Here is a 27,712-nt window from a genome sequence, read left to right as displayed (position 1 = left end):
TTGTTTCTCAAACTGTCATCGTCGTCAGGCGACATCAAAATTCATCTCATATATTTCTGTCCTCTTATCGGCTTTCGGGCCAAAAAACTCTTTCAAATATATTTTTAAATGCGACTAAACCAGTTCCTCCAAGTAGCGCCGTCTGGCGAAGATCTTCAAAGAGTTAAAAATAAATTGGAGAAAGGCACAACCGAATAGAATCAGGAAGTGGAAGGTATCTAAAAAAGTAACCGCCCACTTTAGCAGTTACGTCGATAGAGCTGAAAATAGAGTCGTCAGATTCTTTTTTTATGCTCTTAAGATCTTGAATTTAAATATATGCATATACATTTTTTTTATTTCTTGGATGAGTCTAAGGACGCGGCCTCATGCTTAAGCTGGCAGCTGAAAATTTCACGCTTCGGATCGGAAGGGAATGCAAATTGGCGAATGACACTTGAGTTGCTGTAGATATGCCACGAGTAGGAACGTGTTAACAACAAATTTGAATAATGCTTTTACAATGAGTAAACCAAATTGTAAGAAAAATTCCCTATTTCTTTTCTTTTCTTGTGCTTGTTAACTCAGCCGTGGTATAAGAACTTTATTATAGACACCTCGTGGATAAAATTTAGGGATACTATCACAGCTGCCAGCATTAACTTATTTTATTCACCTGTCACATGACAGGGGTGCCCACTCAGGGTAGGTCATGGCGCAGACTGCGCTATTGACATTTTTAGGGGTTATGTTGAGAGGTATTTTTCTCTTTTTGGGGGGATTCTAACTCTTGGGGGGATTTGTGGTGTTTGGGGGAGGGTGCGCTCTTGCTCTTGGAAGGGTAGGCACCCCTGGACAAATTAATCCTTATCGATTTAGTTAGAATGCTGGTTATCGCTTTTTTTTCTCTCTTGGATGTTTTGTATATAACTTAAGTTATCACAATTAAATCGATAACAACCAATGCTTGTGCGGATTTTTTCACTTGACTCTAAGAAAGAATAATCTCAAGTCTAACCTTCCTCTCAGGGGCACTCCGAACTCAAATTTATGGGCGGACCGAAATTCTCAATTTGCTGAATCAAACTCCAAAATTTGCAAAATGATCATAATTTTAGCTAATCGTCAGACAAAATGTGCCGATTAAGGAAATTTTTTGGAAGGCCACGGTGACCTCCCATTGGGGCGTCCCTGCCTCCTGTGAGATTATGGAGAGAAGGCGGGGTACGAATACAAAAGCCATAGATTTGTCGATGGCATTACTCATTCCTGGCCCCTTCAGAGTTGAACTACATTGAATTAAGTCGTTTGAGTAAGTTTTCGAAAAAGATGCATTAGGATTTTAGAATAAAAGTTATTTCCTTTGTATATCTTTGAAAGTAGCTGAAATTCAGTATTGTCATTATGTTCATTCATTGAAAAAATGATAAAGAACGCTATAAAAGTTTTCAACTACAGGGGATTCTTTGAGTACTTCGTTATAGGCATCTTCCATTCTTATATTCAATCCAGTATCCTATGCGCATGCTTCGCAGAATTTGAGTAACGTAAATGTCTTTAGGTGTTCTTGGATGATACAATAACTTCTCAACTTGAGGTAAAGTGTGATTTAGCGTTGCCGTTACCTCTTCCGAACACTTCTGAAACTGGTACCATTTTGAATGAAATATGACACTTTCATCATTTAGTTTCAACTGAGGTTGTAACATTTTTACCAGTTCTGTTTCCTCAAGACACTTGTAGCAACACTTTGCTTAAAGTTAAGATATTCTTAAATATTAATAAATAAACAAATGAACGAACTCACTTAAATTGCAGCATTGAAACACGCAAATTAATTTCATATTTAGAATCAGGAATTAGAAATGTGTATTTAATGCTCGCAAACCAGAGAAAGTAAGCTATGTGAAATATTAAAAATAATGCCAAATTATTAAGAAACAACGTACATTCAAGATTAAATCAGTAAGTGAGGGACTAATAATTGATGATAATTACTACCTTTACATGCTTCAGTTTGCATTTGCCAGCAGTACTCAAAAGTGATATTCTTTCAAAAACGCCTAAACTTCTATAATGCTGTTTGTAAAGGAAATTTTTAAATAAAAAAGGATGATTTTATAAACCAGGGTTTGAAATTTTTAAACATATTTTACTTGAATAATAAAAGGAAAGGTTTATTTTGAATTCGAAAACAAAAGTGGAAAAGCATACTTAGCTAAGATAACTGAAATATGGAAACAAATAATTGAACTCTTACTCGATTAAAAAATATATATACTCAAATATACCATTTCATTTCACACATATAGTTTCGTCAGAAATCTTTTTATAATGTTGTCTCCCCTCCACCTCAAGTATATTGGTTTCATTTTCTACAGAATGAAGACTCTTACTGCCGGTGTCAGTAATAATGTAAGCTTTCGGGCTGTTGTGCCGTGGTCTGAGTGTTCTTACCCCAAACGTTTCAGCCGCATCTGCGGCAGTCATCTTGATGGTGATGACTTAAAGATGACCGCCGCGGATGCGGTTGAAACGTTTGGGGTAACAACACTCAGACCACAGCACGACAGATTGGAATCTTACAACATTATTCATTTTTTAAACTTTTCACCCGGCAGAAAACGGAAATTCATTTCATCTGTCTATGCATTTGATTATTCTTTATTATGTTTTCCCTGTTTTCATCGCACTATTATGTATTTCTTGTAGTTTGAGAAAGTACACTAACTGGCCAATGAATTAGAAACCTTTGAGAAAAACTTCTTTCCTTACTCGCACTGTACAAAAGTCTGGAGGGAGTATCATGATATGGAGCACGTTCTGTTGGTATAAAATTGGTGCACTGGTGTTCCTCAAGGGTAAACAAACAGCCATGCGATACCTAGATATTCTGGCAGATCAAGTGCACCCTGCAATTTTGCATTTTTATTCTGATGGCGACGGATACTTCATGGACGATGATGCAACTATACATCGTGTCAGAAGTGTTGAAAACTGGTTCACTGTCTGACATCCAACACTTTCCTTGGCCACCGCATAGCCCGGATCTTAACCACCTAGAAAATGTGTGGGATATAGCGGAAAGACACGTCCGACAGCACTCTCCTCTTCCATCTAATTTACAAGATCTAAAAAGCTGCATAGCCAGTGCATGGCATTCTCTGGATATAAACATAGCCCAGAAGTTTGTAGACACGATGCCCAAACGAATCAGAGCAGTTATCCGAACAAAAGGTGGTCCAATGAAATATTGATGTTGGGTTTTTAATTCATTGACCAGTGAGTGTATTTTAATCATAAACTAGAGACATCGAGCTTAAAAGTTCATGCGCTCGCCTTGTGCAAGCCCCGTTGTGCGTTCAGAAACTTTCCCTCTGTTCTAAGTATGTCAGCAGTTCTGTTTATACGCCAGCAAAATTATTAGAGCGGAGTGTTCGTATTGTTAGTGCGGCGGGCATATGATATGCCACAGCGAGAGACGTGGGTGTTCTGAGAAAAACAAAAGCACACATGAGAATGAGGGAGCTAAAGATAGTCGGCTGTTCCTACTAACTGGGTTTTGACAGACCCGATGATTGTATTTCAATTCGTGACACTTGTTTGTGATCAACTTAAACCGTGATTTTTTAATGGATGTGGTTTGCATAAAATCTTTCAATAAGAGATGCAAATATTTTTGAATATATGGAAATAAATTTTTAGTAAAAATTGGAGGAAAAAGCATTTTAAAAAATTCCTTCGAAGAATTTCAGCAGTGAGTAGCAAAGGGATGGTAAGTGATCTTTTCCTCAGTCTTGGGGCAAAAGATGGTACTAATTGCCCTGGTAGGTGCTGCTACATAGCTTGATTTTGGAAAAAAATCAATGAAAGTACCGAGCCCCGCGACTCTGAACGTGTTTTGCTCAAAACTTGAAAACGTCCACTTACATCCCTTTGCTTCTCACTACCTCAGTTGGTTTCTTGTTCAGGGGAACTTAGATGGGAGATTACGGGAGGGCGCAGTGACCTCCTAAAACTTCCTTATTCGGCAAATTTGATGACAATGCTTCAGGATTGAGATTTTTTTTTTCTTTTCGTTTTACTGTTTTTTAATGATGCTTAATGTTTCTTCTCATCTGATGCTTTGTTATCAGATTTGTGATATGGTATTCTCGTATTTTATCGATCGATGAAATTGTAATTTCATTTTGCAACTCAAAAATCCCCCCTCCCCCCCCCCCCAACACACACAAAGATTTGAGTTCGGAAAGCATTTAATTCGGTTATCAGCTTTTATTGAGGACTAGCGGTATCCCCCCGGCTTTGCCCGTAGTAGAAAATTAAAAGGTCACTTCGTTCGCCTGTATATTTACAAACAATGGATGATGAATTTCTCGCCAATATGCTATGTTAGTTTTCTAGTCCATTTTATGGAAATTTTCTCGTTCATGTTATGGTAATTCGCTCGGTATTGCTGCAGGGCTTAAAATTGTAATAGAAAAAGAACAAAATCGAATTTTCATAAAATCGCTTCCAGGTGCTCCCTCCAACGCTACGAACCAATTTTGTGCCAAATTTCATCAAAAATTGGCCGAACAGTCTAGGTGCTATGCGTGTAACAGACATCCAGACTTTCAGCTTTATTATTAGTAAAGATAAAGTTTATTAACCTTCGGTATGATAGAAAATCTTCGAAAAATGAAAAAATACTTTTTTTTTAAAAGTTTCAAGTGAATTGAGATTTAAAAAAAAGAAAGAAAGAAAAGAAGAAAATGTTTCAAAGCGGGGGAAGCAATAAGAAGCAAAAGAAAACGGACGATTCAGAAATTTTAGCCTGTTGAAAGATAAAAAAGACAACGAAAATATGGCAAAGCTCTCGTTAGGAAAAGAAAAGAAATGAAGAAAAAGAAAGCAAGTGACGTCAACGCAATAAGATGATCAAAATAGTGAGGCGTGGAACTTATGTCTTGTTCTGCCTAAAAATTCCTTTAAAAAATACCTTATTTAAAAAAACTTTCCTTATTGAAGATAGTGAAATGTTTCCGCTCCGAGCGGAATTAGTTCAGAAAAACAATTTAAAAATCTATTCAACGGATTTTTTTTATTTTTGTTTCAAAAATTTATTTAAAAAAAAAATGCGAAAATCGCTCTATTTTGAAAAATAATTTTCACAACATGTTTGAAAGTAAATTTCCTACACTTGGGTATGAAAAATATTTCTTTGCTGCTATTTAGTTTCGGGTATGTGAGAGAGAAAAAAGTGCTAAAAATCAACTAAATCATTAAGTAACTTTAGCTTTTAATTCATTTATGGAAAATCGAGCTACAAGGCCCAGAACGTCAGCAAATATTACCCCTGTAATTTTACCCCCCCCCCCCCTCCTTTAAATAATTGCCATTTTGTAGTCTTAAGAAAACGCAAAGAGGGAGGTTGTTTTGTGGGAGATGTGAAAATACTTTTTTTCAACTCTATCAAAATAAAATGTTCTTATGATCACAGAGTAATTAATGACCACAGACTGAACTTCAGCAAATCCCTTTCAGTTGCTTCACTATTAGTAATAACAAGAAACTAAACTTACAAGGATTTACAAAGTATATATAAGCAATGTGTGCACTACGAAAAGACTTTCTTTCCGAGGAAAAAAAAGTTATATTTACTTGGATTTTTTCTGTTTGTACTTTCGTATAATTATTTCTTACCTAAGATTCTCCGTACTTGTTAGTGTTATTAATTCTTAAGCTAATGTTTTTCTGGGAAATATTTACCTTTAAAAATTATTTACGATGCTTATTAAAATCACTATTTCTCAAATTATACCTTCCAAAGAATTCTTAACAAAAAACGTATTTTAATGAAATCGCTCGGAACAACAATCATTTGTGTCATGTTCGATGAAAAGAAAAAAAAATTTCTTTTTGTTGTGAATTATTTAATATTATAGTTATTTGAACAAATCTTTCACAAATTTGCTATTGCTTTCCCAATACCGCGATGAACAATATGTGAACTTGAAAAAAACGGTGCGTTGAAAAAAAAAATTCTTAAATTAAATCCATTAAAAAACTCGCTCGTAAGCATGTTGTGTCAATGTAGTTAACTGCATTCTATGTAATATGTGTTCTATATCTGTTGGTTTACGCATATTCTCCTTCAATTATTGTTTTGGACAAAAAAAAATATTTTGAGGTGATTGAGTTTTTGCAAAAATATTAATAAAAAAGCACAAGCAATTAGACTTGAAAGAACTAATAGGGAAACATTGTAGACAGCCAAACATTATAAATAGTTCATAACTGCTAAGACATCCTGAAGAGCAAATTCCTCTTATTTGAAACTATGAGTAAATTTTTATGCTCATTTTAATTAAGGCTTTCCTGTGCCACAAAAAAGCCAAAAAAGCAGCTTGTGCACAATTTCTGCCTTCTAGAAGTCGGCAATTCACAAACTGTGCACCGCGGTTCCCCACGAAACCCGTAGCCCTGATGATGTGGAACTTCTCTGAAGAACCACAAAACTTTGCAATGACTTCAGGAATAATTACAGACTTATTATTTACTGTCAGACCATCGATTGTTTGGAAAGGCTAATATCCGGTTTACAGGCGGAAATGGACCCGTCAATTACCTTTCACAGATGGTAGTTTCTCTGCTATAGATGTGCGCGTTTGCCTCTTAATTATTTCGACTCAGTTTGTTTTTTATTTTTTTAATGACAATTTATTCATTGCAATAATTTGTAAATCATATCTGTATTTTATCTACATTTTCACTCAAAAATTAATTGGTTTATTTTGTCTGCGACATAATTTAGAGCTTACCATTATGCATTTACATTTCCGCACGGAATGAAAACATTTTATTTTCTTTTTATTGTTTTCATGGTAATTCATTTTGTTTCCACTCATTTTCACCTCAATTAAGACAATTAATAAATAAAGCCCTAGGGAAATTATGAAACGAGTGTATCAAAATTCCATCGCTATTTTTCCTTCTCCCCTGCTGGATTCATTAAGATGCAATCGTCTTAACTTGGCCAATTGCCAAATTACATACACTCCGTGGTCAAACAGTATGATATTTTTGTACAATTTCGCAGCACATTACAGCATAAATAAGGGATGTTTAATGAATATATGCAGATACAAGAGTTTATTTATCTTTGTCTTTTAATTATAATTAGCCATACTTTTACTCAGAAAAGCGTATGGGAAAAAAACAATTCCAAAAAGGCGCCTCGTCTCTGTTAAAAGTGATCTATCTTTGCGTCATTTTTTGTTTCTATGAAACTAGTCGTTCGTGTTCATTTACATCCGTATGAAATTTCTTCATTTAATAAAAACTAAATAAAAATAAAAGTGTACTTACTATTCGTGTGGTTCGTCGGCAGCTGAAAAGGAAAAGAAAATGCATTAAACAGGATTTAAGTTCCCTAACATTATTAAAAATTTAATGGTGAGTAAAAATATTAGTATTAAAGATCAATAAATAATGATAAATGTTTGAAGCAAATTGTGCTTCAGAACATTTCTTTCTAGACAGTATATGCAAAACAGCTCACTGCGACATTCAGATAATAAGTCTTTCAATCAAAGAAAGATAGAAAATTGCATCATACTTTTTCGAAAAAATGTTCATAAACAAAATTACATAACAATATTATCAAATTGTCGACGGTCGGCTCAATCACATGTCGCAATTGGAGAAAAAAATCGGTGAATTTCAATTCTTCCGTTTTGATTTACGAGCTTACTATCTGAAGCGCAATCTGTGAAAATAAATTAACTGAAATTTGGAACTCATGGGAGAAAAATTTACGGCCTATTCACATGAATTTTCTGCTAGAATTTGTCTTTTATCATTAACCGTTTTCCTGTTATAAATTTTTGAAAACAGTCACTCTATTTCAGAGCACCCTGTACGTAGTAGTAACACATGCAATCTATTCCACTCAGAAAAAAGTTACGACTGAAGATCAAAGCATATGATAATGCAAGCAATTTTCAAAAATTGATATTCGCATTGTAATATTTTGCTGTAAATCAAACGTTATTTTTGATAGTATAAAGTGATAAAATTCTTGGTTTTAAATATTAAAATAAGACCTACTAATATTTGGTTCAGTTTTTATTTCTTTAATATTACATGTGTTTCTTTTTTTTTTAATTTTTTGTACAATTTTTTAATTGCATGCGAGGCAAAACGGGTTAGGCAAAGGGAAATAGTTCATTTCGTTTACTTATTCGATCATTTATTAAATCACTTACGTATTCGTTAGTTAATTCGTTTACATAAACTTATTTAATAGTTCCTTTATTTATTCACTCATTCTCTTATTTACTTATTCATTCACTAATTTATTAATTCGTTTGTTTTTCTCCTATACTAATTAACTAATTTATTTATTCTTTTATTGTTTCAATAGCTGCGTTGGCCGGCGTTGCATGGTCTACTTCAAGATCAAAAGCTGTGTCAAGTGACGCATGTTTAGCAATCATACAAAAAAAATAATAAAATTTCCCGTCAATGTGTAGAAAATAGCAATATTCTCACTCAAAAATTAAATTTAGACTTCTGTAGATTTTTTCAAAATCCCAAAACTTCAGTCATCTTTATGTTTAACCAGCATCAGGGTGATCTCTATACGTTGACATGGCCGTTAGAATGACGATTGTTAGTAAGATGAATTCGCATGTTTTCGTGAATTTTGTTCGGAAAATTTCAGAAAAATATTTAAATACTTAGATTAAACGTAAATAGTAAAAGTAATTCTAAAACTAACATTCATCAACTTAACAGAATTTCGTCAATCTATTTTGTTTCACAAAAGCTATTAAAAATGGCAGAAAGCGCAGCCGATATTTAAACAGAGTTTTTAAAACATAAAAACTAAATCCATTATTCTTTTTGAATTTATAAAAAAAAGTTTTCACTCATTTTTTCCGCAAATACAGTTGAACTCGCTTATAACGAGCCCGGATTTAACGAGAACTCGGTTTTAACGGTTAAATTAGAAATATTAGGTTGGTACAATGTTAAATCTATGGGAGAAAAACTTGCTTCTAACGTGCAAACCCCGGTTAAAGCTAGCAATTATTTTTGTAATTTATAAAACTTCCACTGAGTTCAAGCAAAATGATTGGTTTAAAATCCTTAAAACAAAGATGACAGCATTTTTTTTTAATATTATTATTTGTTTTTAGGGAAGCATTGAAAAATTACATAATTTGTGAACGTCAATGTTATCACTCCGAGATACTTATTTCCGATTATAAGTATTGTAGAACAAATTCAAATGAAAAAAATCATCGAAAGCGGCGACGACAGTAAAAATTATGAAGAATTTGAAGCTGAACTAATCCTAAACATACACAATGTCTTTTGATATCCAGAAAAGCTTCAACCGTTTTTGGAAGCCAGGGGTGAAAATGCCGATGTTTTAGCCAATGAATATTCTTCGAAAGACGTCAATAATGCAAGAAAAATACAATAAAACAGTTCAAAGAAATTTACCAACGTTTTTGGCACTATCGAGAAATTCAAAACAAGTAAAGCAAGTATGTAATAATTTTAATGATTTTTTTTCTTAAACCGGTTTTTTACGAGCATTTGATTATAACGAACAAACTTCTCGGTCCCTTCGCACTCATTGTAAGCAAATTCGACTGTAACTATGATTATGAAACCGGCGATATTTTATTTAAAAATATTTCGGTCATAACTACCAGTATGTTAATTAGTAAATTTTTACAGAAGTGCAGTCAAAAGTGTGGTTTTTAAGCACAATCTCTCAAAAACTCTTGGTCTCGTGTTTGTTGTTATTCCCAGTACGATAATAAAAACAAATAGTAAATTAGAATTTTTATGTCGTGGTACTATGGTTGTGGGAACTGTAACAGAATGACTATCTGGGGACACGGAGTTTCTTTCATGGTATCCATTATGGATGAGACATAATAAAATTACAGTGTGTTGCTTAATTACAGGAGGAAAAGTTATATTATAAGCTTTTTAGAGTAGGTTTTTGTGTTATAATGTTTCGAAAATTTAACAATCACATTCAGCACTCATATTATTAAAAAACAGAATTCTCTTATTTTTTTTAATATTTTCACCTTTTGGGACTTACAAAATGTCTGTTATTTCTATTAAAGTTCGTCGAATTTACTTATTTCTAGTTTTGTGGGAAAATGTTTTCAATCTCTTTTTTCATAAATTCCGTTTTGTAGTGAAACAAAGGCTTAGTTTTAAATTTTTACAAAACATGAGTTATCCGCATTATACATACAGAACTCGTTTTACATCCTATAAACTCTTCGGAAACAAGTCAGTCTCCTGAAATTTAGCTCTGATGATCATTTTAAGTTTTAATGACGGCCAACTTGTGTACAAAAGGTTCTAATTCGCAGGAAAAGATTTCGTTTATAATATTAATATTGATATGAATGCTGTTAAAAAGTATAAGCACAAACAAGACATGTACAATTTCCATTGTACCTCAGGTTACTTAGAAAAATTAATCACGTGGTAAAAATGGCTACTATAGTTGAGACAAACCTAACCTGGCAGCATTGTGGAGGCTACGTTGATCCTTATCACAGCATTGCGACGCTTCCAGTTTAAGTTTGCTCCAACTATAGACTGCAAACAGTTATTTAATTCTTTAAAATATTATGTGCTGATTGTTGTTAAATCTGAGATGAATTTGAATGAAATGAAGAGCTTCGAGTGTTCTTCTCTATAATTTAGCTAAAACGCAGTTTGCCTTTTGTCATTCATCAGACAAAATTTAACACTTTCTAGATAAAACTCCCATTTTTTCGTTGATCTAGTTTCGAAAGATACATTTTGCTGTGTCTCAGAATGACGATTATTTTCTTTGAACCCTCGTGAAGATGAAGATGCGCTACAAATTCAGCAAATGTCAACAGTTGCTGAAAGCTATGGGGAAATGCAGTTTTACTTGGCACTGATAAAAGTTATGCGCATTCACTGATTTCTTTCCTACTTTTGATTTAATGTATGCTCTGAAGCTGAGTATTTTTTCTCATATTTCTCATAATACATGTACTTTCACTAAATTCTCAAAGAAAAAAAGAAATCTTCGACATTTTACGAACAACCGCTCAAAGCAAACACTGAAAAATATGTGTCAACTTTAAAACGGTGTTAGTCCAGTCTATCTATCTCGAAATCACAGGAAATAATGAATAATTTAGATAAAGAGATTTGGAGATACAGACAAGGTAAAACTGGTGAAGATTTAAACTCTTGTATTAATATTATTAAAAATTTCACTGCATGCTGATACACCGGCTTTAATAATAACTAGCCAGTGAGCTGTACAATATATTTTGTACAGGAAACCGCTAATTCCAACATTTTATATTTAAGTGATAGACACAACTTCAGTTAGTTCTGTAGCTCAGTAGATTCCAATGCAAAATCATTTACGAAAAATTATCCGAATAATTTCCATGCAGTAATTCAAAAGTGTCTTGTTTAATTTGACTATGTGTTTAGTTTTATTAGTTGTAAGTCTGTTTTGTGGATATTTGTGCGTGAATTTCCTGTGCCATTAAGTTAATAAAATGAGTACATGAACAGAATGTCTAAAAATAATTATTCATTTTATTTTTGTCGCTGTCATGTTATTTAGTTTGCGTTAGCAATTTTTACTTGAAACAAGTTATATATCAAGAAATTCTAGTTTCTAATCCTTACATACTCTTTAGGCTACCTGTTAATAAAGTCATAGTTTATGAACAACTTTGCCATCTAATTAACACTGACAAAACATTAAAGAAAGTTCAGTCTGATCTTCAAACCGGAATGAAAAAGAAGCCATTAACAGTTTCACATTAAAATTTTTTAAAAGTTACAGTTTAAAATTCAAAGTTCTTCTGCCATAGACATCACATCTCATAAATTTCATCTAAAATAGTTGGCATCGGTTTTTGAAATTTGTGTTACTTAACTCTAACCATACCTCAGTGCGCTACTGTTCTTATTACGTCAGGAAAATATATGTAAAAAGACTCTATTGCAAAAGTTTCTGAAGTGAATTCCTAGGATGTCTCGAATTTTAAACTTAGTTAATAACAGCACTAAAACTTGCGGTAAAAGATATCTTTGAAATTTTATGGGAGATGAAAGCGCAAAGAGTTAACCTGATACTTCAACCTTTGTCAGTAAGCATACATTTCAGCTCAAAACAAATGGCCAAATGTAGCAACGATATTTTTTCGATCAAGCTAAATCAAAATACGGTTTATTTTTAAGACGTGATTGGCTTTTTCACGCCTTTCCTTTTTAAATTTGGAAGACATGCGCCTGGCACTCATCCCAGGAAAGCAAAACATATTTATTCAACTTCTGATTTCTAGCTTTTTGCTTATTTTTTTCTGACAGAACGCTTTTAACTTTCCTTTAAATAATGCTTCAGTTTCCTTTTGGCATTAGATTTCAAAATATTTTGACTTCTCTTAACAAGCGAGATTCAAAAGTTACTTTTTAGCTCATTTGTTTTGTGTGATGTATTAGTTCGAGCAGATTTGCTTAATTTTCAGCGCTCAACCTCTTTTTACTTATTTTTGGAAAATAGCACTGAATGAGATTATTAACTGATGTTATTGGTTGCAATAGTCATGTATGGGGGGGGGGGGGGGTTGTAAAACACACTATTGTAAGTTCAGCATTTTTTCAATAGTTTTAACTTTTGGTCATTTATACTGTTATGTTATAAAAATAAAATTATGCAGAGTTTCTTTATATCATGGCGTTGAAAACCTTTAAGTGCACGCAATTATTGAAAGTGAATTTAGATCATTTTAGTTCTGGTACATTAATCTCATAATGTGTTTGTGACTGATTTTTTGCTAATACACACTCGTCATCTAACTATATATATATCAGTTTTCCAAAAAGTTAAACATAAATGAATGAAAGCGTCATAATTAACCTTTGAAATTCATTAAGTAATTAATCGGAGCTATTATAACGATATCTCATGTTTTGCAAAGGCGTTGAGAGCTAATACACTTATTCCTGTAACCCTTTGGTTGGGAACTTTTTGAAAATTATTTGTTCAAAAGCGTTTTTAATCGTTATGTTTAGATACCAAAACCATTTTCATGGAACATTTTTTAAACTCAATTGTAGTATGCTCATCTGAAATCGTAAATATTCAAAAGTCAGCGGAAAACTGTACTTTATTCTCTCCACTGAGTAAGCATTTTGATAGAGAAAGTTTAGGGTTATCTTTTCATAGACCAATATGAAATTGGTTTTCGCCAGGTGATAGGCAAGCGCAGGTTGTGAAGATTAATATCAGCCTTGAAATAATAAAAGAATAACTACTAAGCCTTTAACCCAAGCCGAAACAACTCAACTTGTCTGTTCTGCTTTTACTGTGATATAGAACGGCAAGAATTCGTCATGTTAATGGTTATAACGTACTAGTGGTACCCGCACGGCTTTGCCCGTAATAGAAAAATTAAAAGTACTTTTGGTTCGCCTGTATATTTACAAATAATGTATGGTGAATCTTCTCGCCAATTGGCTTGTACCCATGTTACGGTTCCACGTTATGATAATTTCGTAATTTACTCGTCCATCTTATGATATTTTTGTTCTTAAAATTGGAATAAAAGAAGAACCACATTGAATTTTCAAAAAATCGCTTCGAGGGGCACACCCCCATGCTACAAACTAACTTTGTGCCAAATTTCATGAAAATCGGCCAAGCGGTCTAGGCGCTATGCGCGTCACAGAGATCCAGACATCCAGACATCCTACAGACATTTTCCGGACAGAGAGACTTTCAGCTTTATTATTAGTAAAGAATAAAACGTAGTTCTATTAACAATGTGTTTGTAAAAACGACACTGGTGAAATTTTGCCTGCGTATTGTTTCCAAAGAGAGCTGTTGTTATAAAAAGGGAATGGTTTCTTATAGTTGTGTATTTTTGGGTGCAAAGAAAAATCTGCCATAGGAAGAATAATATTCAGGAAAGTAGAAGAGGAAAACTTTTAGTATAACAAATAAATGTAAAAGTTTAAAGAGTCACGTATTTTCTCCAAAAGTGAATTAGAAGGATAAACAAAAATCTCCATATTTTTAGAAGGCAACTTTCAAAATTATTTTCCTCAATATTATCTCAATTTTGATTTATTTTGAACCATTTTTGTTTTTATAGTTTTTGCTTTTGCAAAATGTTGTGCCCATTTCATGCTGTTTTATGCTTTTTATAATTCTTTTAGCACTGATGCTTTTAGTTTTTTTTTCCTTCTTTCATTACATGATAGTAGTTTTGAAAAGATGTTATGTGAGATTTTTAATTCGCAGAATCTGTTTTAGGATAATTACTGGAATTTCGCTAACTTTTTCTGAGACCATAATTTTCAAGCTATAAACGTTATTATACGAAATGCATAACAGTCAATAAAATCAAATTTATAATATTTAGGTGGTTTTTAAAATTATAAGAAGGAAATATTTTTAAAAAATTTCGCGGTTGCAATATCTCTGCCTCAATTTTTTGCTATAGCGCCGGTTTTTTTTCGGTTTTAATGTAAATTAAGTTTTGAAAATTTGAATTTCGAATTTGGTTTAAGAAAGGTAAGCAGTTTTTCCTCATTCAGAAGGATTTCAACTGAAGTTACGCAAAGAAAGCTTGATTATTTTTAAACTGTTCTCTACTTGTAGCGTCGAATTTTATTGAATGAAAAACTGAAGCATACCTATAAAAACATAAATAGCATAAATATTTACACAAATGTACACCAAATAAATATTCGGACATACATACACATTCATCGTCTGAAAATTAAATGGAATTACGTACCACACGCTAAAAAGATTTAAAATCGCAATTTCTTTCAGGAAGATAACGAACTGAAACTATCTTATCGTTAAGATTCCTTTCTAAGAGTTAAAGAATTTTAAGGTTTAATGTATATTTTTTTTATGATTAGACACAGAAAACGGTTATAGAAAAGTTTACAGTCTTCTGTGCTATATGAATCGAGGTGAAAGTTGGTGCTTTTCTGAATTTTTAACGCAAGGTATTTCAATGAAATATCTGGGAGTAAGTGTTATAACATGGATCTAGGATTCAACCAGAGTACTACTTTGGAGTTAAAACTAGCATAAAGAGATATCTAATATAGAGTTATTAAATGAAAATAAAAAATAACCATCCACATAAGGCGGGACACATACAATAAATTTGAAATTAAAAATGCAAAACGTTGCGCTTCGACTGTTGAGTGCATGTGATGACTCAGGTATAGTGCCGCTTTGATAACTTGAGTCATGACTTTGACAACGTTTGCCTGTTTTAGGGGGTAATAGGGAGAGGTAATTGAAGGTTAAGTTGAGTTGGGGTTACCTTGCATTAGCTTTTCAAAAGTACTCTAACTCAAATCGCTTCAATAACTGGTCTAGAAATAGACATTGTCTCGGTCATAGCTCAAATTATCTGAGACAAACTATAGCTATCAAATTTCAAAATTGATTTGTACCGATTCAGTTAGCAAAATCAGCAACATATACTTCATCACACAGACCATTTTTGATTTCTCTGGGGAAAAAATACGTTATGAGTAACTTTATTTTAATTTTTTAAACTTGAGGATAAATACACTGTTTCTTATGCAGTTTTTAAAAAATTACTCTTTTGCATTCTATTCATACAAGAAGCTTTTTAATTTGGGCTACTGAAGTTATCTCGTTCAATCGATAGTTTGCTGTAGCTTAGTTGAAGCATAAGTTGAAGTTTCGGCTTCTTTTCAGCTGGAGCACACTACTCAGTCGACATAGTTCAATGGCTGGGATTGGATGGCCAACCATCATTTTGCAAAATAAAGCAGCACCAACCGGGAGAACTTTTTACCAAGTGAAACATCTTAGCCTTTTTTTTTTTTTTTTTTTTTGAGAACGTTGATATTTGGCGCCCTACTATATTCCAAAACTAGCTAATAGATGCCGTAGTATTTTAACTGCTCAATGCACACTGACACTACCACATCTAATAGCTGGTAACGGAAATTAACAAAATATCATCACTTTCAAAAACTGTCAAAGACATCCCATTTGGCAAAGTTGTTCCGGTTGGTGCTACCCTAGTTTTCAGCCAGCTTTTACATTAAGGCTCTTTTTTTTTCTTTTTGATAAGTATATCAGAAAATACTTACGACTGAAGTTAAGGTTAATGGAAGCTGACACATCTCCAAATTTGTTCTTGGCAGTCACTTTGTACATTCCTGCGTCCGTTTCGAACACATCATTCAATTCGAGGCTCACGTTGTATTTGTTAGGGCCTATTTCATTCATGCGCACTTTAGTCCGGTGGTCATCGTCCAGTTTCACGTCCCCCCTGTACCACTGTATGGTACATTTGGGGTTTGTGATCAACTGGCACTCGAATACGAGTTTGTTGCCATCGTCTTCTTGCCTAAGGGAAGGCTTCTTGGTAAACGTCGGGGCCGATTCTTCGTCCGAAACCCCCATCTTGGCTTCTTGACCCTCTACGAAATTGGGGTCATGGGAGCCTACTGTCTACCGTGGAAATGTTAGTCCTTATTCTTCAGCTTATTTAGTCAACCATCAAGTTATAAATGTTTTGCCTAGAAACAAAAATAAGTGATGTCATAGTATGAAGTAAAACATAAAAAACTGTATACCCAGTGGGATTAAAGAAATATAAATGAAGGAACTGAATTTATAGAAAGATTTCTCCTCTCAGTTAATTTTTAATCTTAACTTATTTTCCGAAAGGGCTTCTTCAAAAAGCATTTAAAAATATATATGAATAGAGAAAATGTTGGATACAGAATACAGTCGAGTCTCGACTTACGCGAGGGATGCGTTCCAAGACCTTTCGCGTTGTGAAAAAGGGTTTGTAATACGGATTCTTTATTAATATACCCAATTATTTTATCCATTTTTAAACACCCCTTAAACTGTTTCAGACCATTGCTCAGCTATATATTACCGTTCCTTACATAAGGTGAGCTGAATTTTCAATTATTCAACATAAAATACTGTTACGATGCACAAAAGCAGGGGGTGAGAGAGACATAAAATAAAACAGTACGATACGTACAGTGTGTAGAAATAATGAAGCGCTTTAATATAACAGTTGCACAGTAGATACAATAGATAAATTAGACTTATGAAAAATGTTGTAGTTATTTGTAAATACAAATCAAGCGATATATTTGAACTAGTGCTGTGTGGGAACTTGCTTAGTCAGTGATGCTAATAAAAGGATGAAAGTACATTCAAGGATTTAATATTTAGTAATCAACAACGAAACCTATACTTAACACCAGGATTCCTTTCTAAATATTTTCGTGATACGAGCGAGGAATTCGCGTTTGCTCTAAAATACGTTTCCCGTGAAAACTCGCGTTATAGCCATTTCGCGTAACTCGAATCGCGTTGTAACGGGAGTCGACTGTATAGTATTTAGAGTGACTGAAAAATAAAAGGCATTTATTCTCCGTCATGCCAATCAAAGTTTCTTAGTTGAATGTAAGAAAATTTAAAAACAAGAAGTTCTGTCTAGAACTAGACGATCCTACTTTCCCGTATACCCATACTACTTTCTAGTACCTGATCAATATACTCAAAAATAGCTAAAATCGCGAATTTTTTCAAACATATTTTTAAAACACTTTAAGCTGATTTCTAGGAATAAAATATTCCACACTCATCTAAAAAAATCGATGCGTAAAAAAAAAAGCAGCAATTTTTAAACAAAGCAGCTAATAAACTTTTTTCCAATAAAAAAATCTTTAACAGCTTTCAAAACGAAAAAATTATAATTAAAATTCATAAGCTCATTAAAATAAATACATCATATCAAAATAATAACAATATCGTTTCTTTTTCCCCTGTTGCCAAAAAAAGTTTTTTAAATGAATTAATGCACTTACCAAAATAAATAAAAACAATAAAATATCAACTTAAAGAAATAATTTTCATTGTCAAAAAAAAAAAATCGTCTGCGCATATCTTTATGTAGAAACATAAATGACTTCGAGTTTATTCGCCGAAAACTGAATACCTAAATTAAAACTTTAGCGTAAAAATAAAAACAAGTCAAATCAACAATAATTATTTCACAGTCAAAACCATAGCTGCGGAGTCGGAGTCAATCTCATTTTGGGATAAAGGAGTCGGGAGTCGAATATCTAAGAATCGGAGTCAGTCATTTGTCCTCCGTGTATAAATTTTTGCCAAGACTACGAAGTCAGAGTCGAAGTCGGGGAGTCGGAGTCCGATTAATTGTCGGGCACAGGAGTCGGAGTCAAGTGCCCCTAAATTCTCGGAGTCGAAGTCTGGAGTTTGGCGTCAAGAGCTATTTCCAACAAAATTTGTTTGAAGTAAATCCGCTTTCAAGTACGGTATCTACATTGACTTTCAGTTTCCCAGTAGGCGCTAATGTTAAGGGATTTGAACTGTTCAAAATTGAACGGAAAATTGTTCAAATCGAAAAGATATTTTATATACAAGTTTTTCATCAAACGCTTTTTCCTACAAAGTTTGTTTGAAGCAAATTCGCCTCACAGTTCGGAATTGCCTTGAATTTCCCCGTAGGCGCTAATGTTAAGTATTTTTCAATATTTATTCAATTATCTTATATATTTTTGACTTTTTTTTTGTTTTTTGCGATATTTTTAAGATACATTAAGCCTTCTTTCATGCTTTTTTCTTCTTTTTCTGACTTTTACTGGGAAAGTAGGCTAAAAAAATAGCAATCAGAACTAAACGAGATCACTTTCTCGTTTTCCAATACCAACTAAATTTCTCTCGAAATGGACTTCGGATGCAAATTTGCTGAAGTGAACCTTTTTAGTGATTAAAACTAATTTCTGAAAACAAATTTGGTTGTTCTATGTATTAAAAAAAATGCTAGGTTGTACAAAAATGGTATTTATGTTTTCTCAAGCTTCTAGGCGTTATGCTTTGGTCAAGTTCATCTATCAAGGGGCGTTTTATAATTAAAATATTTTTATGTATTCATTTGTTTGAAAAAACGCCTTCTTACTTCTTTTTACAAAAAAGGAAGTATTGTATTTGCAAAAAAAAAAAAAAAAATCATTCAAAAATCGACCTTAATTTCCATTTTACTCATCCCCGAATGAATGTTGAGTTTTTTTTTTTTTTTTTTTTTTTCAACTTGACCGCACGTGGATAAGTGCCTAAGAACGTATAGACATTTTGACGATTCCCGAGTTAAGAACAACGAGTTTTCTCGTGAAAACTGCACGTAGGTATGTATGTATGTATGTATATGCGGATGTGCGTATGTATGTCGCATAACTCAAGAACGGTATGTCCTAGAAAGTTGAAGTTTGGTATGTAGACTCCTAGTGGGGTCTAGTTGTGCATCCCCCTTTCCGGTTGCATTCGCGTGTTTTTAAAGGGGTCTTTTGCCCCTTTTTTGTGGGGAAATTATTGTTAATTTCGATATAAAGTCAAGTGGTGTTATAATTTGGCGGACACTTGGCGATATATCGCCAGTATTTTGGTCGCCAAGTTTTTTCGCCAACTTGGCGACAAACTTGGCAATTTTTTAAAATTTAAATCTGGTTTCAATTTCGCCACTGTTGGTGATATTTAGAGAGTAAACTATTGAATCACATTAAAAATGCCAATAATAAAGAAATAACATTAAATTGGAGTAAAAGGAAGTCATGTGATGCACACATCAGCTCGTTTTTGTATGTAAAATGGTACTGAAGAGTAATAAAACAAGTATATGCCAAAGAAATTTTTAAAAATGCTTTTAAAATGAAACTTAACTAAAGAAAGACTTAAAAACCTGTATCACTTGAAAAGTTTTTTAAAAACTAAATCTCACAAATCCCTTCTTAAGTCCAACTTTTAAATAGATTTTTTTGCAAACTTTATTAACAATTAACTTTTAATTACGATTCATTTTTGTTTTAGGCAACAATTAAACGGCTTGGCTGACAAACTCACCAAGCGGGACAGGGTTGTGCAAGAATTAAGAAAGCTTTTAAAAAACACCTACTATATAGCTCACCACGCCCTAGTATATATTCTTCGAAGTAACGATAATAATGTTAGCCAGTATGCACAGTGAGAAACAGGTTTGCCAGAGTTGTAAGACAAACTTTACTGCATGTCAAAAATTTTAATTTGTGTTAATTTCTATTTTTTTCAGTATAATTGAGTGTAAGAATCTCAGTAATAGTCCCATTACTGTTTCGAAACAAAATCGATTGCTGAGAAAATAGGCAATTTTTATTGCCGTCATAACGTTATGAAGCAAAACAAAACGCGAAAAAAAAGGAAACATCGATTATAGGAAACAGGAAGACTTCATAATGTTACACACACCAGAGGATATTCAATAGCTGAATTTTGGCGCTGTCGCAAAATTTAGGGTAGAAATAGTCTGATTTCAGCGACACCAATAAACTCAGAAAAACTTATTAAGCGCCTAGTCTCTTGCTTCGTGTCGACGGTAGTAAAAAAAATATCAACAAACTCAGCTATTGAAATATCCCGAAAATCGACCACTCGAATGAACAATTGCAAACTATCTTAAATCAATTGATTTATGGCAAGATTGGTGGTTACCAGAAAAGCTTTTAATATTATTTTATTTTTTGATCGATCATTTTACATTTCAATGGAACTTACTGACATTTTGATAATTAGGCGTTTATTTCAATAACTATGGATATCAACAATAAAACGTTGCTGTTTATATTGCGTAAGAAATGAAACGGTTCGAATTCATTTACTTTAATTCACCCAACCAATATTGCTTTCGTCAATGTTAGAAGTTTACAGAGAAATACATGTTATTCTTATAAATATTTCTTTTTAGCCTACTTTCCCAGTAAAAGTCAGAAAAAGAAGAAAAAAGCATGAAAAAAGGCTTAATGCATCTTAAAAATATCGCAAAAAGGCAAAAAAGAGTCAAAAATAAATAAAATAATTAAATAAATATTGAAAAATTAAAAATTGGAAAGTATAGTATTGATGTGGGGAAAAATGTCTGTCGGTCTGTCTGCCCCCCCCTAATAACTTTTGAATGAAGAGTCCGATTCGAACAAACTTTTTTTTGTTCGAAAGATCTCGCGAGTACACCTCATTCCCATATTTCACTTTTTGATTTGAACTATTTTTTGTTCAATTTTGAACAGTTCAAAAACACTTAACATTAGCGTCTACGGGGAAATTCAAGGCAATTCCGAACTGTGAGGCGAATTTGCTTCAAACAAACTTTGTAGGAAAAAGCGTTTGATGAAAAACTTGTAAATAAAATATCTTTTTGATTTGAACAATTTTCCGTTCAATTTTGAACAGTTCAAATCCCTTAACATTAGCGCCTACGGGGAAACTGAAAGTCAATGTAGATTCCGTACTTGAAGGCGGATTTTTTTCAAACAAATTTTGTTGGAAATAACTCTTGACGCCAAACCTCAGACTTCGACTCCGAGAATTTAGGGGCACTTGACTCCGACTCCTATGCCCGACAATTAATCGGACTCCGACTCCCCGACTTGTCTCTGACTTCGTAGCTTTGGCAAAAATTTATACACGGAGGACAAATGACTGACTCCGATTCTTAGATATTCGACTCCGACTAATTTACCCCAAAATGAGATTGACTCCGACTCCACAGCTATGGTTTTGACTGTGAAATAATTATTGTTGATCTGACTTGTTTTTATTTTTACGCTTAAGTTTTAATTTAGTTATTCAGTTTTCGGCGAATAAACTTGAAGTCATTTATGTTTCTACATAAAAATATACGCAGACGATTTTTTTTTTTTTTTTGACAATGAAAAATATTTTTTTAAGTTGAAATTTTATTGTTTTTATTTATTTTGGTAAGTGCATTAATTCATTTAAAAAATTGTTTTTGGCAACAGGGGAAAAAGAAACGATTTTTTTTTTTTTTTTTTGATATGATGTATTTATTTTAATGAGCTTATTAATTTTAAATATTATTTTTTCGTTTTGAAAGCAGTTAAAGATTTTTTTAATGTAAAAAAGTGTATTAGCTGCTTTGTTTAAAAGTAGCTGCTATTTTTTTTTAAGCATTTAATTTTTTTAGATGAGTGAGGAATATATTTTATTCCTAGAAATCAGCTTAAAGTATTTTAAAAATATGTTTGAAAAAATTCGCGATTTTAGCTATTTTTGAGAATATTGATCAGGTACTAGAAAGTAGTATGGGTATACGGGAAAGTAGGCTCGTCTAGTTCTAGACAGAACTTCTTGTTTCTTTTTCTAGAAACATAGAACTAAATATATGTTAAATCTCATTGCAATTTTCTTAATTTTTCCGTACTAATATACATTAGAGAGATTGGGATTTGGAATATCAAAGTTTGAGTTTTTTTCCTTAAGACTCAAGCCAAAATATTTTAACTGGTCAAAAATACACTTTAAGTTACCTGATTTAAAAACTAGCCCTTTTCATACTGCATATTGAATATTTTTAAATCAGTTTATTAGGAATAATGTGGCCAATAAAATAAAATTCTTGTTGAGGGGTTTTCTGCATACTTAAATGATCATAAAGTTAAAATTTTCAAATGAGAGCCCTCATTTTTACCCTTAACTTTTAATTTGTAATTAGAAAACAATGTTAAAGTTTAACATTGTTTACAAATTTTAGAATTTTTTTGATCAACTACTGTTTTGCTCTGAAATTTAGAAAAATCTACCGTTAATGTTAAAATATGTTTTTCATTTTTGTGCATAGCATTGTAACATAAAGTTCTAACTAAATTAAACAACATTAAAAGGTGGGTATAAATGCCAATAAATGTCTTAAGTAATCCATCAAATAAATAGAAAATGCCGTTAGGTAACATAAAAATTCAATAAAAAATTAAAATGATCTCTTTAATAAGTCATATAAAAAGATCCATTCAAACAGCAGTGTTGTAACTAAAAATTTTAATTTAAACCTACTAAATCCATTATTATGGTAACTATTAAATTTTAAATTGAAGTGGAATAATATAATTTGAAGGAAATAATTACTGCGAAAAGAATCCAAATAAATAATCCAACAAATATGAAATAGCTAACTTTTAAATGTATATAACTTGAAATAGGTATTTTTAAAGATAAATAATTAAAAGAATGATGAATAAAATCACATAATAGTGAAAAATCTGATATAAGTAAACCATAAAAAGTTTAAAACATTCCGCGTTGCAAAATGTATCGAAGTTCTAAAAATTGAAAAGACAAAATATGTGTTGCCAATTTCCAAAAAAAAACTTTGAGAAAATTAAGAGTATAATTCTATGGAATAAAAAAAAAAAAAACATTTATTAGAGAAATGAATTATAATTTTGTGTAGCGAGCTCAGAAAACGGTGATTTTCCATGCGTAGCCATAGACTAATAATAAGAATAGACCGAGCTATGGCAACCCTTTTGCCGCTCATAAACCAAACCATGTGACTGGTAGATATCCTAGCAACAGCGGGCGTTGATCGTTGCAGACGATCGCGAGAAATAAAATAATTACAATTGATGGAACTCGGAAGAATGATCATTTATGGAGTCCGATTTGTAAATTTGTTATTCTAAGTTGTAAATATTTTGTTAATATAGCGAGTTTTTCGTTTAGATAGTACTGTGCGTTTTCTTTAATCAATTTCAATAACTCTCGAAGCGATTAAAGATGCAAGCTCCCCAAAAGAATCGGCAAACGGTAAGATTTTTGCCTACAATCTCAATTTAAGATACCGATTAGTACATTTTTGCGTTAACGCAAAACGTTTACGCCATTACGTTCACGCCAACGCTGACGTAGCAATTCCAAATGAAATAAAAGTTACTGAAAACTGTGATTAAAAACTAATTACTAATGTCAAAATATAGCATAACTAAAAGGAAAACAGTTCAATCTCTGCACCTGGAAAAAAATTATAATGAAAACACATTACGTCTTAAAATACATGTCGAGTGCCAAACTATAGATAATGTTGCCATCTATCAACCACGCTGCCAAAGTTTTCGCCAAGCTTTCCACTAGTCACATGGTGTATCCATGAACCAATTTTTTCATCAGCAAGTCTGGGAAAGCTCGGTCTACTCTTATTATTAGTCTAGGTGCGTAGCAGACTTTTGGAAGGGTTGCCAAAAGCTGGAAAAAATGCTCCGTTAAACAAGAGAGATAGGGGTTTCCAGGATAAAATATTTCTCGCCACAATCCCGTAACGCCACTTTTTCTGGAAACACGATGTGAATAGCAGTAAAAGAAATTATACGTTTTTCAGCTTTGATGATGTAGCCAACGATTGCTGGCTAAAATGTGTTTTGTTTTATTTTTCGATATTTTTTTTAAAAATATTTCTCACTTTTTTGTTTTTAGTGATATTTTTAAGATGCACTAAGCCTTCTTCGAAATTTTTTTCTTCTTTTTTTTTTTTTTTTACTTTTACGGGGAAAACCAAAAATGCAATAAGTGACTTATAGTACGAGACTATTTTTTTTGCTGTTGCAGTTAGTTATGCATATTAGAATTATGGGGGAAAAAATGAATTGATGCTGATCGACCTTTGTTATGAAAAAACTTTTGCTTAAATTTTATTAAACTTTTTTAAAAAATGTTTAGTTTTTTCAGTCCTCAAAAATGGCGGTGGGTTAAATGATAAAAACTTGAAAAGGCTAAGGTAAGAAGCTAGTGCGTTTCCTGCACTTCTAGTATCCGTAACTGCAACAGAAAAAAAAATATCCTGCCGTAAGTTCGCCATAGACATTATTTTATGCTCAAAATTCCGAAAACGGCACTTTTTGTACCAGAGTTTGACTCACAAAAATTTCTAGTTAGACTTAACTGAAATCATTTGTTTTTATGAACAAATAAAAGTTTATTTTTTCAACTTTACAAAAGCTGCGTTTTATCTTTTTACTAATTTAAATAAATTTATTATAGTTGGGGGGCAAACCTAATCTGGCAGCATCGTAATGCTGTGATTAGGATCTTCGTAACCTTCCCAATGCTTCCAGGTTAGGTTTGCTCCATCTACGGAGTTCTTACTGTTTGACCACGGATTGTATGTAATTCGGCAATCTGCTAAGTAAAGTCGATTCTGTCTGAATGAATCTAGCAGGGGAGAAGGGAAAATAATGATAGGATTTCGATGCACGCGTTTTATAATGTCACTAGTTCCTTATTCATTTATTGCATTCTCAACAATAAAATTAATGGAATTAAAAATAGTTACCATGGAAACAACAAAAAGAAAATACAATATTTTCATTTCGTTCAGGAACATAAAAGCAAAATGGTAAGCTCAAAACTTTGTTGTGAATATAAATCAATTAATTTTTGCCGTGAGAATATAGATCGAATTTACTTTAGATTTAAAAAATGTTGCAGCGAGTAAATTTTCATTTTTACAAAACTAATGCTAAATAATAGAGAGGCAAAAGTGCACATCTGAAGCAAACCAACTAACACCCCAATAAACTAATAGATACGTCCTAATAGATAGATATCCATTTCCACCTATAAACCGGATATTAGCCTTTCCATGTAATCGATGGTCAAACAGTAGAAAAATAATTAAAAATGCTAAATTTAACTCATCCGCGGAGCAAAAAAAAAAAAAATTATGTGATAGGAATACAATTTTCCAAGAAAAAAAAATATTACAACTTTGGAGTAGGTACAGATTTATATTTGATACATATTACTACCAAATTTCTCAAAATCAAAAATGGCGTGGGACGAAAATTTCTAAAAATGTTTTGATTTTACATTGATTGATCCTGCTGTAAACATTTTATGTCCTTTGAATATGTTTTGTGTTTTATATATAGCTAACTATACCCATCAACGCTCATATAGGGGGGGGGGAAGTGGGGGCTCAAGCGCCCCCCCCCCTTAGAAATCAGAGCTTTCTTGCTTTTAGTACTTTTTTCTTTTCAAAAATGTAAGAACATATCTTCTCCAGCCATTAATGAATAAGTTATAAAAAATGTCAAATTGTAAAAACTCTAATCTGTACTAAAATTGTTTTCCATGGAGAAAATATCCTGCTAAACCATGGGGAAAATATCTGAGCCCCGCCCCCCTTTAAATTTTGCATATGGGCGCCCATGGCTATACCCATACAGTTGTGCTCGTGTTATAAAGTAAGAACAAAAAGCTCTTTGAGTGTATGGAAATTTCCCTTCCCACTGCGAAACTTTAAAAAATCTGTTTCGTTACTTAAAATGTGCGCAAATAATTTTATCTAAGCTTCCAAAGGTATTATGTGTAGTAATAAACAATCCTGATGTAATAACTACAACTCTCTTTCAAAATTCCCTCTTCCAAGAAAAAAGCAGAACAAAACTTCAATACGCTTTAAAATCATTCAAAACCACAGTAGCTAGGTGTTTAAAGTTAAATATTAAACAATAACTTTAAACAATCAAATCAAAACGAAATTGCCAGCAAAAAAAGCAACAAATAAAAAGTGTCACTAAATTTTTTATCGCCAAAAAATACTAAATATTAATGAAACAAAAAAAAACTAATACTTTTTTTATACATGCAAAAAAAATGAGACAATATTATTTAACTCGAGTGAATGACTTTCATTGGCCACGCAGCGAATTATCACGTGCCTCGTTATTTACCAATCGCAAAGACAATAGAGTTGACGAACGTCAGACATTGGGTGAATTGACGACAATAAGCAATTTTCATTGCTCAATCCCGAAATTTCACCCGATATTTTATATTTTTTGCGACTTTTATACTGATTTGTAAATTAAACCCATAATGTGCACAGATAACTTTGTTTTTACCACTTTTAAGCACAGGGGTGCTCATCCCCCCAAGCTCAATGGTGCAAAATCCCCCCCCCCCCCAAAAAAAACAACCTAGATCTCTTGTCTTTAAATTAGGTTAAACATAACACTTTTTAGAGTCACAAATTTCCATTAAATTCACATAATTTTCTGAATTAATCGAAATAATATCGGAAAGAAGTTCAAGAATTATAGTTGCTAGAGGAAAATAAAGTTACAACAAAATGCGAAAACGAACTGCTTACATATACGACTGCTAATACAAGTACAAGCAATCAATAAATTTAGGATCTGGCGAAGTTTTGCCGTTTGCTCGTAACTTTTTTGAGTATTGCGGCTACTAGATTCGTTCTATCGACATTTTTAAGTTAGGTAAAAATCCTGGTTAAGATAATGATAATATTAAATTTCTTTAGTTTAACAGATTTTAGAGGCATTTAAAAAAATGAGGGTTTTTAAGGAACTCTTTACGTAATGGCAGACTTGAAAATTAAAAAAAAAAAAATTCGCAACAAGTGGTCAGAGAACACTTTAAACTCAGTCATTTGATTCGCCATTTTATCCAGGATAATGTATTTAGTGAGAACAAGATGGCATATTGCGCTTAATGATTCTCTCGGCGCTACGCTGAGAGGTTGTGTGGGGAAATGCAGCGAATCGGCTGGAAGCTGCGTTCTTGTTTTCATCAAAAATAAAACTTCTGGATAAAGTGGAGACTCAAAATGAAAATTTCGCTATATAACTTAAATAAAAGTATTCTCTGGCCATTTGTTGCGATTTTTTTTTTTTTTTTTTTTTTTTTTTTGAATTTTCAGGTCTGCAATTACGTAAAGAGTTCCGTAAAAACCCTCATTTTTTCAAATGCCTCTAAAATCTTTTAAACGAAAAAGTGGAAGCTCTCCTTTTCAGGGAACATTAATGCTCAGTG

At 32.6% G+C, this 27,712-nt stretch overlaps 1 protein-coding gene across 1 annotated transcript in view; it reads right to left on the bottom strand.

The window, feature by feature from the left end:
- The window catches only part of LOC129224536 (twitchin-like), a 380,173-nt gene that overhangs the window by 337,307 nt on the left and 15,154 nt on the right, over positions 1-27,712 (bottom strand). Inside the window, 2 exon segments of the mRNA XM_054859008.1 lie at positions 7,330-7,351; positions 16,159-16,590. Of these exon segments, the coding sequence (XP_054714983.1) occupies positions 7,330-7,351; positions 16,159-16,474 (338 nt within the window). The 5' untranslated portion in view covers positions 16,475-16,590.

This window comes from Uloborus diversus, chromosome 6 (assembly GCF_026930045.1).
Source record: "Uloborus diversus isolate 005 chromosome 6, Udiv.v.3.1, whole genome shotgun sequence".
NCBI classification, from domain to species: domain Eukaryota; kingdom Metazoa; phylum Arthropoda; class Arachnida; order Araneae; family Uloboridae; genus Uloborus; species Uloborus diversus.
The sequence above is the reverse complement of the archived record's forward strand: the minus strand, read 5'-3'. Positions and strand labels throughout refer to the sequence as shown.